The sequence below is a fragment of the Nerophis lumbriciformis genome, linkage group LG21 (assembly GCF_033978685.3).
Source record: "Nerophis lumbriciformis linkage group LG21, RoL_Nlum_v2.1, whole genome shotgun sequence".
In the NCBI taxonomy this organism is placed as follows: domain Eukaryota; kingdom Metazoa; phylum Chordata; class Actinopteri; order Syngnathiformes; family Syngnathidae; genus Nerophis; species Nerophis lumbriciformis.
In genome coordinates, this window is record NC_084568.2 from 8615615 (window position 1) to 8627500 (window position 11886).

Here is an 11886-nt window from a genome sequence, read left to right on the forward strand (position 1 = left end):
TAACTTGTTCTCCTTTTGATGGACTAATTGAATACAATTGTACTTCTAAACTTCAACATGTTCTTTGTAATAGTTTCAGTTTGGTCTTGCGGCATCACAGCCATGTCCATTCAAAAGCCCATTTAGATAATTGCTAATTTAACACGGCTTCGAACGCCATCATTGTAACAGATTTACGGCCGTATTTCTAACATCAATCAATCAATCAGTCAATCAATGTTTATTTATATAGCCCTAAATCACAAGTGTCTCAAAGGGCTGCACAAGCCACAGCGACATCCTCGGTACAAAGCCCACATAAGGGCAAGGAAAAACTCACCCCAGTGGGACGTCGATGTGAATGACTATGAGAAACCTTGGAGAGGACCGCATATGTGGGTAACCCCCCCCCCCTCTAGGGGAGACCGAAAGCAATGGATGTCGAGTGGGTCTGACATAATATTGTGAGAGTCCAGTCCATAGTGGATCCAACATAATAGTAAGAGTCCAGTCCATAGTGGGGCCAGCAGGACACCATCCCGAGCGGAGACGGGTCAGCAGCGCAGAGATGTTCCCAGCCGATGCACAGGCGAGCGGTCCACCCCGGGTCCCGACTCTGGACAGCCAGCACTTCATCCATGGCCACCGGACTTGAGCCCCCCCCCCTCAAGGAAAAGGGGAACAGAGGAGAAAAGAAAAGAAACGGCAGATCAACTGGTCTAACAGGGGGGCTATTTAAATGCTAGAGTATACAAATGAGTTTTAAGATGGGATTTAAATGCTTCTACTGAGGTAGCATCTCTAATTGTTACCGGGAGGGCATTCCATAGTACTGGAGCCCGAATAGAAAACGCTCTATAGCCCGCAGACTTTTTTTGGGCTCTGGGAATCACTAATAAGCCGGAGTTCTTTGAACGCAGATTTCTTGCCGGGACATATGGTACAATGCAATCGACAAGATAGGACGGAGCTAGACCGTGTAGTATTTTATACGTAAGTAGTAAAACCTTAAAGTCACATCTTAAGTGCACAGGAAGCCAGTGCAGGTGAGCCAGTATAGGCGTAATATGATCAAACTTTCTTGTTCTTGTCAAAAGTCTAGCAGCCGCATTTTGTACCAATTGTAATCTTTTAATGCTAGACATAGGGAGACCCGAAAATAATACGTTACAGTAGTCGAGACGAGACGTAACGAACGCATGAATAATGATCTCAGCGTCGCAAGTGGATAAAATAGAACAAATTTTAGCGATATTACGGAGATGAAAGAAGGCCGTTTTAGTAACACTCTTAATGTGTGACTCAAAGGAGAGAGTTGGGTCGAAGATAATACCCAGATTCTTTACTGATTCGCCTTGTGTAATTGTTTGGTTGTCAAATGTTAAGGTGGTATTTTTAAATAAATGTCGGTGTTTAGCAGGACCGATAATCAGCATTTACGTTTTCTTGGCGTTGAGTTGCAAGAAGTTAGCGGACATCCATTGTTTAATTTCATTAAGACACGCCTCCAGCTGACTACAATCCGGCGTGTTGGTCAGCTTTAGGGGCATGTAGAGTTGGGTGTCATCAGCATAACAATGAAAGCTAACACCGTATTTGCGTATGATGTCGCCTAGCGGCAGCATGTAAATACTAAAGAGTGCAGGGCCAAGAACCGAACCCTGAGGAACTCCGCACGTTACCTTAACATAGTCCGAGGTCACATTATTATGGGAGACGCATTGTATCCTGTCAGTAAGATAAGAGTTAAACCACGACAAAGCTAAGTCTGACATACCAATACGTGTTTTGATGAGCGTACTATTTAGGTTTATGTTGTAGCCCAACACTTTCCCTGAAGATAGAATGTCCAAAGAACATTTGTTTTTTCATAGTTTTTGCCCAATCGTTGTGTTTTGTTTACTTTTTCAACTAATGCCAAAACGGCATGGCAGTTTTGAATTGGCGTCATTGCAACCTATTTGTTTACCTTTTCATATAAACTTTTCACATTATCTGGAACAAAAACACATTACTGTTGGATTAAACTAGTTACCAATGTAGTCTTTTTTTAAACATCTTTTCTAAATATAAACATATTCAAACTGTTGGTTGTGTATTTATGCACACATTTAAATATATTTCAGGCTGACTAGGACTAATACTTTAAACCCTCGTTTTTCACTGTTAATTGCTTTTGGGCGTGGCCGTGAAAGTAGAAGTTATTAATTAAAAGTGTATTTTTATTCTCATCTGGTGGTATGCCAAATAATTAATTTATTTTCCTAAATTCAAACATAGTGTTACTGTTCAAACTGCTTACAATCTTACAGTGGCCAAAAATAATAATTATACTGGTTAAATAAAACCTTTATCTTGTTTTGAATTAATCTTTGTTTTTTGTTTTTACTACAGTACGCTATTGTATTTTAATGGTGGTTATTATGGGGCGGTACTTGGTGAAAAAAGGTTGAGAACAACTAAGCTAGAGCATCAAAAAAGCCTTTGTGTCACTTTCTAAATATGATTTTTAACAGTAAGAAAGACATTAGACATTAAAAAACACCCAAACAGTCACTTTTACAAACCACAAAACGTATAAGAACAAGCTAACTGGCATACTACAAACATGTAGAAAATAATATTACAGTCAATTATTGGACCAGAACAAAAACAATATGGGCATCCTAAATAGCATTATTAAACTATTATGGGGATGGGTCAAATGCAGAGGGTAATTTCACCACACCTAGTGTGTGTGACTATTGTTGGGACTTTAACTTTAGATTTAATTTAAAACATTATTGGTGAAGAAAAATCTATAAAGTAGCCGCACCATTTTATAAGCCGCAAGGTTCATAGCATGGGAAAATACGGTTATATAGGGCCTATTATGTGTCATAACTTATTCCTATAGCCTCAGTTTTAGTATCATTGCAGCGTATTGCCAGTTTTGACCTGACATATTTATTTTTTTTGCTCCCTTGTTGATGTATCATTTAAAAATGGGGTCACCACCTTTTGTCTGTTTTCCCCTAACAGGCGACTTTGGGGAGGTGTGTCGCGGCTGCCTCAAGCTGCCGAGCAAGAGAGAGCTGCCGGTGGCCATCAAGACGCTGCGAGCGGGCTGCTCGGAGAAACAGCGGCGTTTATTCCTCAGCGAGGCCGGCATCCTGGGCCAGTTTGACCACTCCAACATCATCCGGCTGGAGGGCGTGGTCACCAGCGGTAAGCCACATTATTGTCTTGGTATCCAAGGATCAAAAGGGGTTTATCTATTACTTAAACGCAGGAGATGGGGAACCGGGGTGGCTAAAAAGAAGTTAGCACGCTAACAATTAGCATGAGTCAAGTACCAAGTTTTATGACTCTGAGGCGTTCGGCTGCAATTTTAGCTAAAAAACAAGTTAGCATGAGTCAAGTACCAAGTTTTATGACTCAGAGGTGTTCAGCTGCGATATTAGCTAAAAAAAACAAAAAGTTAGCATTCTAATAGTCTGTTTCAGGTACCAAGTTATATTACTGAGGCATTCAGCTGCAAAATTGGCCAAAAAAAGTTAGCATGCTAAAATTTAGCATGAGTCAAGTACCAAGTTGTATGACTCTGAGGCGTTCGGCTGCGATATTAGCTATAAAAAAAAGTTAGCATGCTAATAGTTTGTTTCAAGTACCAAGTTATATTACTGAAGCGTTCAGCTGCAAAATTGGCTAAAAAAAAGTTAGCATGCTAATAGTCTGTTTCAAGTACCAAGTTATATTACTGAGGCGTTCAGCTGCAAAATTGGCCAAAAAAAGTTAGCATGCTAATACTTAGCATGAGTCAAGTACCAAGTTTTATGACTCTGAGGCGTTTGGCTGCGATATTAGCTAAAAAAACAAAGTTAGCATGCGAATAGTCTGTTTCAGGTACAAAGTTATATTACTAAGGCATTCAGCTGCAAAATTGGGGAAAAAAAGTTAGCATGCTAGCAGTTAGCATGAGTCAAGTACCAATTTTTATGACTCTGAGGCGTTCAGCTGCGATATTAGCTAAAAAAAAAAAAAGAAGTTAGCATTCTAATAGTCTGTTTCAGGTACCAAGTTATATTACTGAGGCATTCAGCTGCAAAATTGGCTATAAAAAAGTTAGCATGCTAACACTTGAGGTGGCGACTTGTCCAGGGTGTACGCTGCCTTCCGCCCGATTGTAGCTGAGATAGGCTCCAGCGACCCCAAAGGGAATAAGCGGTAGAAAATGGATGGATGCTAACACTTGGCATGAGTCAAGTACCAAGTTTTATGACTCTGAGGCGTTCGGCTGCGATATTAGCTAAAAAAAAAAAAGTTAGCATGCGAATAGTCTGTTTCAGGTACCGAGTTATATTACTGAGGCGTTCAGCTGCAAAATTGGCCAAAAAAAAGTTAGCATGCTAAAACTTAGCATGAGTCAAGTACCAAGTTTTATGACTCTGAGGCTTTCGCCTGCGATATTAGCTAAAAAAAAAAAAAAATTAGCACGCTAATAGTTTGTTTCAAGTACCAAGTTATATTACTGAGGCGTTCAGCTGCAAAATTGGCTTAAAAAAAGTTAGCATGCTAACACTTGGCATGAGTCAAGTACCAAGTTTTATGACTCTGAGGCGTTCGGCTGCGATATTAGCTAAAAAAAAAAGTTAGCATGCTAATAGTTTGTTTCAAGCACCAAGTTATATTACTGAGGCATTCAGCTGCAAAATTGGCTAAAAAAAAGTTAGGATGCTAACAGTTAGCATGAGTCAAGTACCAAGTTCTATGACTTTGAGGCGTTCGGCTGCGATATTAGCTAAAAAAGTTAGCATGCTAATAGTTTGTTTCAAGTACCAAGTTATATTATAGAGTCGTTCATCTGCAAAATTGGTTAAAAAAAAAGTTAGCATGAGTCAAGTACCAAGTTTTATGACTCTGAGGCGTTCGTCTGTGATATTAGCTAAAAAAAAAGTTAGCATGCTAATAGTTTGTTTCAAGAACCAAGTTATATTACTGAGTCGTTCAGCTGCAAAATTGGCCAAAAAAATAGTTTGCATGCTAACAGTTAGCATGAGTCAAGTACCAAGTTTTATGACTCTTCTGAGACGTTCGGCTGCGATATTAGCTAAAAAAAAAAAGTTAGCATGCGAATAGTCTGTTTCAGGTACCAAGTTATATTACTGAGGCGTTCAGCTGCAAAATTGGCCAAAAAATGTTAGCATGCTAAAACTTAGCATGAGTCAAGTACCAAGTTCTATGACTCTGAGGCGTTCGGCTGCGATATTAGCTAAAAAAGTTAGCATGCTGATAGTTTGTTTCAAGTACCAAGTTATATTATAGTCGTTCAGCTGCAAAATTGGTTAAAAAAAAGTTAGCATGAGTCAAGTACCAAGTTTTATGACTCTGAGGCGTTCGTCTGTGATATTAGCTAAACAAAAAAAAAAAGTACCATGCTAACAGTTTGTTTTAATTACCAAGTTATATTACTGAGGCATTCAGCTGCAAAATTGGCCAAAACAAAGTTAGCATTCTAACACTTAGCGTGAGTCAAGTACCAAGTTTTATGACTCTGAGGCGTTCGGCTGCGATATTAGCTTAAAAAAAAAGTTAGCATGCTAATAGTTTGTTTTAAGTACCAAGTTATATTACTGAGGCGTTCAGCTGCAAAATTGGCAAGATAAAAGTTAGCATGCTAACAGTTACCATGAGTCAAGTACCAAGATTTATGACTCTGAGGCGTTCGGCTGCGATATTAGCTTGAAAAAAAAAAGTTAGCATGCTAATAGTTTGTTTTAAATACCAAGTTATATTACTGAGGCGTTCAGCTGCAAAATTGGCTGAAAAAAACATTACCATGAGTCAAGTACCGAGTTTTATGACTGAGGCGTTCGGCTGCGATATTAGCTAAAAAAAAAGTTAGCATGCCAATAGTTTGTTTTAATTACCAAGTTATATTACTGAGGCATTCAGCTGCAAAATTGGCCAAAAAAAGTTAGCATGCTAAAACTTAGCATGAGTCAAGTACCAAGTTTTATGACTCTGAGGCGTTCGCCTGCGATATTAGCTAAAAAAAAAAAAGAAAAGTACCATGCTAACAGTTTGTTTTAATTACCAAGTTATATTACTGAGGCATTCAGCTGCAAAATTGGCTAAAAAAAAGTTAGCATGCTAACACTTGGCATGAGTCAAGTACCAAGTTATATTATAGAGTCGTTCATCTGCAAAATTGGTTAAAAAAAAAGTTAGCATGAGTCAAGTACCAAGTTTTATGACTCTGAGGCGTTCGTCTGTGATATTAGCTAAAAAAAAAGTTAGCATGCTAATAGTTTGTTTCAAGAACCAAGTTATATTACTGAGTCGTTCAGCTGCAAAATTGGCCAAAAAAATAGTTTGCATGCTAACAGTTAGCATGAGTCAAGTACCAAGTTTTATGACTCTTCTGAGACGTTCGGCTGCGATATTAGCTAAAAAAAAAAAGTTAGCATGCGAATAGTCTGTTTCAGGTACCAAGTTATATTACTGAGGCGTTCAGCTGCAAAATTGGCCAAAAAATGTTAGCATGCTAAAACTTAGCATGAGTCAAGTACCAAGTTCTATGACTCTGAGGCGTTCGGCTGCGATATTAGCTAAAAAAGTTATCATGCTGATAGTTTGTTTCAAGTACCAAGTTATATTATAGTCGTTCAGCTGCAAAATTGGTTAAAAAAAAGTTAGCATGAGTCAAGTACCAAGTTTTATGATTCTGAGGCGTTCGTCTGTGATATTAGCTAAACAAAAAAAAAAAGTACCATGCTAACAGTTTGTTTTAATTACCAAGTTATATTACTGAGGCATTCAGCTGCAAAATTGGCCAAAACAAAGTTAGCATTCTAACACTTAGCGTGAGTCAAGTACCAAGTTTTATGACTCTGAGGCGTTCGGCTGCGATATTAGCTTAAAAAAAAAGTTAGCATGCTAATAGTTTGTTTTAAGTACCAAGTTATATTACTGAGGCGTTCAGCTGCAAAATTGGTTAAAAAAAAGTTAGCATGAGTCAAGTACCAAGTTTTATGACTCTGAGGCGTTCGTCTGTGATATTAGCTAAACAAAAAAAAAAAGTACCATGCTAACAGTTTGTTTTAATTACCAAGTTATATTACTGAGGCATTCAGCTGCAAAATTGGCCAAAACAAAGTTAGCATTCTAACACTTAGCGTGAGTCAAGTACCAAGTTTTATGACTCTGAGGCGTTCGGCTGCGATATTAGCTTAAAAAAAAAGTTAGCATGCTAATAGTTTGTTTTAAGTACCAAGTTATATTACTGAGGCGTTCAGCTGCAAAATTGGCAAGATAAAAGTTAGCATGCTAACAGTTACCATGAGTCAAGTACCAAGATTTATGACTCTGAGGCGTTCGGCTACGATATTAGCTGAAAAAAAAAAGTTAGCATGCTAATAGTTTGTTTTAAATACCAAGTTATATTACTGAGGAGTTCAGCTGCAAAATTGGCTAAAAAAAAACATTACCATGAGTCAAGTACCGAGTTTTATGACTCTGAGGCGTTGGGCTGCGATATTAGCTAAAAAAAAAAAAAAAGTACCATGCTAACAGTTTGTTTTAATTACCAAGTTATATTACTGAGGCATTCAGCTGCAAAATTGGCTAAAAAAAAGTTAGCATTCTAACACTTAGCATGAGTCAAGTACCAAGTTTTTGGGAAAAGAGGCTGGAAATCATCCACTACTTAAAAGCAAGAGATGGGGGACCGGGGTGAAGCAATTTATAGGAAACCCCCCCCCCCCCAAAAAACGGAATTACAATCTTTCTATTTCAATGCGGAGAGGGTGAAACCTATGCTCGGCAAGGAAGGAAATGAAAAGCGGGTTTGTACTGGACAGCCAGGAAGGGGAGGGAGATTGGGAAGAGCCTCAATATCTCACACATGGAGGGGATCAACACTCACAGCCAGAAGGGACGAACCTCCCCTTGGAAGTGGAGAGAAGGTGCAAGACACACCGGAATGGACGCCAGGGTCCCAACACGTAGCCATTCATGTCCTGCAGCGGCAACAAGATGAGCGGATCTGGTATGAGGTGCAGGTTAATTGCAAAGGCAGGTGAAAGGAGACTTAAAGAGTTTGTAAAGTTTTGTGTGTGTGTGTGGGTGTGTGGGTGTGGGCAAGGTGCCCGGACACACTGTGCACGGCAGGATGGCAGCAGATGTGCAGGGTACAGTAATTGGTGCTAGAGACACAGTGGGACTCTGGGATTCACTCCAATCCCTCCCGCCAGCCACACACACACACACACACACACACACACACACACACACACACACACACACACACACACACACACACAATTACTGTGCATGTCACACAAACACAAAGGCAGTATATGACGACTACACAGCCGGTCGCCATACAGTCTCACATACGGATAGGCAGGAGAACACCGGGTGTGAAAGGAAACGTGCGGACGCCATTCAGAGTTTCCTCAAAACGGTCGTGCCTTGTTTGGCGCGGCTAATCTGTGGAAATACTCAGTGGCCTAGTGGTTAGAGTGTCCGCCCTAAGATGGGTAGGTCGTGTGTTCAAACCCCGGCCGAGTCATACCAAAGATTATAAAAATGGGACCCATTACCTCCCTGCTTGGCACTCAGCATCAAGGGTTAGAATTGGGGTTAAATCACCAAAAATGATTCCCGGGCGCGGCCACCGCTGCTGCTCACTGCTCCCCTCACCTCCCAGGGGGCGAACAAGGGGATGGGTCAAATGCAGAGGACAAATTTCACCACACCTAGTGTGTGTGTGTGAGACAATCATTGGTACTTTAACTTTAAATACTTTGTCACATCCTGGTGATGAATTCCTCTTAGTGGGAACTGTGCTGAAAGCACGAGCGAAAAAAGTTGGTCAATTTGACTGTCGCGGCTATTTTCGTTAGCATTCCGTGTTGTTAGCATTCTCACCCCAAAAGTCAGCTGACTTAGCCGTCCTGTGAAGCTAATGACAAGCCATATTGATCATGGATACAGTAGGAAGGGGATTCATATGGCCCCATTTGTCGCCGTTTTCCTGACACATGAAATGTGACAAAATTGCGGGGTGCACGATCACCTTTAGCCGCCAGATGACAGTGGAGTATTAAATATTCTAAACCAGGCCTGGGCAACAATTTTGGCCAAATTTAGAGGAAAAAAATGTTTCTGGGGGCCAGTATATCCCACAATAATGTCTGAAACGGTACATAAAAATGTCGGTTCGGTACGTACCTCGGTTTAGAGGTTACGGTTCAGTTCATTTTCGGTACAGTAAGAAAACAACAAAATATAAATTTTTGGGTTATTTATTTAACAAATTAGCAAAATCTTCCACCAAAAATATTTTTCTTAGTGGAGTATTTGATGTGAAGTAATGGGAACCTTGGATAGGTCAATAATTCATAATAACATTGATTTTGATTCAATATTATGTTTTGAGAAATGACAGTTTGAAAGAAAAAAAAAACAGCTTTGTTTTATTAGTCAACATTGCAACTTTTTCTAAATTAAATTGAACCTTTAAAGGGGAACATTATCACCAGACCTATGTAAGCGTCAATATATACCTTGATGTTGCAGAAAAAAGACCATATATTTTTTTAACCGATTTCCGAACTCTAAATGGGTGAATTTTGGCGAATTAAACGCCTTTCTAATATTCGCTCTCGGAGCGATGACGTCACGTTGTGACGTCACATCGGGAAGCAATCCGCCATTTTCTCAAACACATTACAAAAACTGAGTCAAATCAGCTCTGTTATTTTCCGTTTTTTCGACTGTTTTCCGTACCTTGGAGACATCATGCCTCGTCGGTGTGTTGTCGGAGGGTGTAACAACACGAACAGGGACGGATTCAAGTTGCACCAGTGGCCCAAAGATGCGAAAGTGGCAAGAAATTGGACGTTTGTTCCGCACACTTTACCGACGAAAGCTATGCTACGACAGAGATGGCAAGAATGTGTGGATATCCTGCGACACTCAAAGCAGATGCATTTCCAACGATATAGTCAAAGAAATCTGCCGCCAGACCCCCATTGAATCTGCCGGAGTGTGTGAGCAATTCAGGGACAAAGGACCTCGGTAGCACGGCAAGCAATGGCGGCAGTTTGTTCCCGCAGACGAGCGAGCTAAACCCCCTGGATGTCTTATCAAGAAAAGAATATCGACCCTAGCTTCCCTGGCCTGCTGACATCAACTCCAAAACTGGACAGATCAGCTTTCAGGAAAAGAGCGCAGATGAGGGTATGTCTACAGAATATATTAATTGATGAAAATTGGGCTGTCTGCACTCTCAAAGTGCATGTTGTTGCCAAATGTATTTCATATGCTGTAAACCTAGTTCATAGTTGTTAGTTTCCTTTAATGCCAAACAAACACATACCAATCGTTGGTTAGAAGGCGATCGCCGAATTCGTCCTCGCTTTCTCCCGTGTCGCTGGCTGTCGAGTCGTTTTCGTCGGTTTCGCTTGCATACGGTTCAAACCGATATGGCTCAATAGCTTCAGTTTCTTCTTCAATTTCGTTTTCGCTACCTGCCTCCACACTACAACCATCCGTTTCAATACATGCGTAATCTGTTGAATCGCTTAAGCCGCTGAAATCCGAGTCTGAATCCGAGCTAATGTCGCTATAGCTTGCTGTTCTTTCCGCCATGTTTGTTTGTGTTGGCTTCACTATGTGACGTCACAGGAAAATGGGCGGGTGTTTATAACGATGGTTAAAATCAGGCACTTTGAAGCTTTTATTAGGGATATTGCGTGATGGGTAAAATTTTGAAAAAAACTATAATATAATAAGCCACTGGGAACTGATTTTTAATGGTTTTAACCCTTCTGAAATTGTGATAATGTTCCCCTTTAAGCTTTTTTATTTCACTTTTGTTATGTTTTTGTTTATTTTAATAGTATTTTTCGAATGTGCCGTGGGCCTTTAAAACATTAGCTGTGGGCCGTAAATGGCCTCCGGGGCACACTTTTGACAACCCTGCTATAGATAATAAAAAATTAAATGTGATAAATCTATGGATAAAAAGCAGAACCTGGCGACACATGCACGTTTATCATAACTCTCTCTCTCTCTCTCTGTCTCTGCCCCTCCCTCACATTAGTTTATAATAATACACCTCATGGTGCAACCTGGACACATCATCAGTGATTCTCCCGGGGTCATAGGGTGTTTCGGGTCTTAATCAAACACCCTCACCCGGGCGACCCAGCCGAGGGTGATCAGTCCCTCGACTTGTATCCAGGTAGCGCTCTACGCCACGTGTTCCCCCCCCTCCGACGGTCTGCCCTGGGGCTGCGCCGGTGGTGCTTGGAGGTTCTGGGCACTGTGGGGAGTGTCCGGGCCTGGATCCTCCTCCGTCTCATCAGGTGCCGTACAGGGTACTGGCACTGTGCGTTGCACCACGGGTTTCCCTAGGCAGCCTATCTTGGTCTAATGTATCTTCAGGGTTTTTCGTAGCGCTGTATGGGTAATCCCTTGCGAGAGCTGCAGCCGGTTGCCATCTTTCCGGGCTGTCAACTGTCTCTCCAGTTGTCACCACTCTTTCGGGGTTGTCATCCAGCCTCTTCCTGGAAGTCAATGGCGATGCCATACTAGATTAGTTTATAATAATGCACCTCATGCACGCACAATTTGTTTTGTTTTTAACCCCTTCTCAACCCTGAACGTACATTGAAAATACACGCAACCCTAACTCAAAACGCCGGACATTTGAGGCATTTAAGAAACTCCGCCCTGACAGCTCCGCAAAAGAGGACATGTCCGGTGAAAAGAGGACGTATGGTCAGTCTATCCTAGCCCGTTAGCTGCTAGCATGCCGTGTGTTGTGCCTCAGTGTGCATTGTTTACTCAACGTGCGTTACGCTACTTAATATGTCCGTGTGGAAACTCGTTCGGTACACCTCCGAACCGAACCAG

At 41.0% G+C, this 11886-nt stretch overlaps 1 protein-coding gene across 3 annotated transcripts in view; it reads left to right on the forward strand.

Annotated features, from left to right (window-relative positions):
* LOC133621196 (ephrin type-A receptor 7-like) overlaps nucleotides 1-11886 on the forward strand; it is a 744518-nt gene that overhangs the window by 677705 nt on the left and 54927 nt on the right. For 2 of the 3 annotated variants that reach the window (XM_061983155.2, XM_061983156.2), the window contains exon 11: nucleotides 3001-3186. In XM_061983155.2, the coding sequence (XP_061839139.1) occupies nucleotides 3001-3186 (186 nt within the window). Of the gene's footprint in view, nucleotides 1-3000; nucleotides 3187-11886 lie in introns of those variants that run through there. The other variant, XR_009817616.1, reaches the window with a different exon arrangement.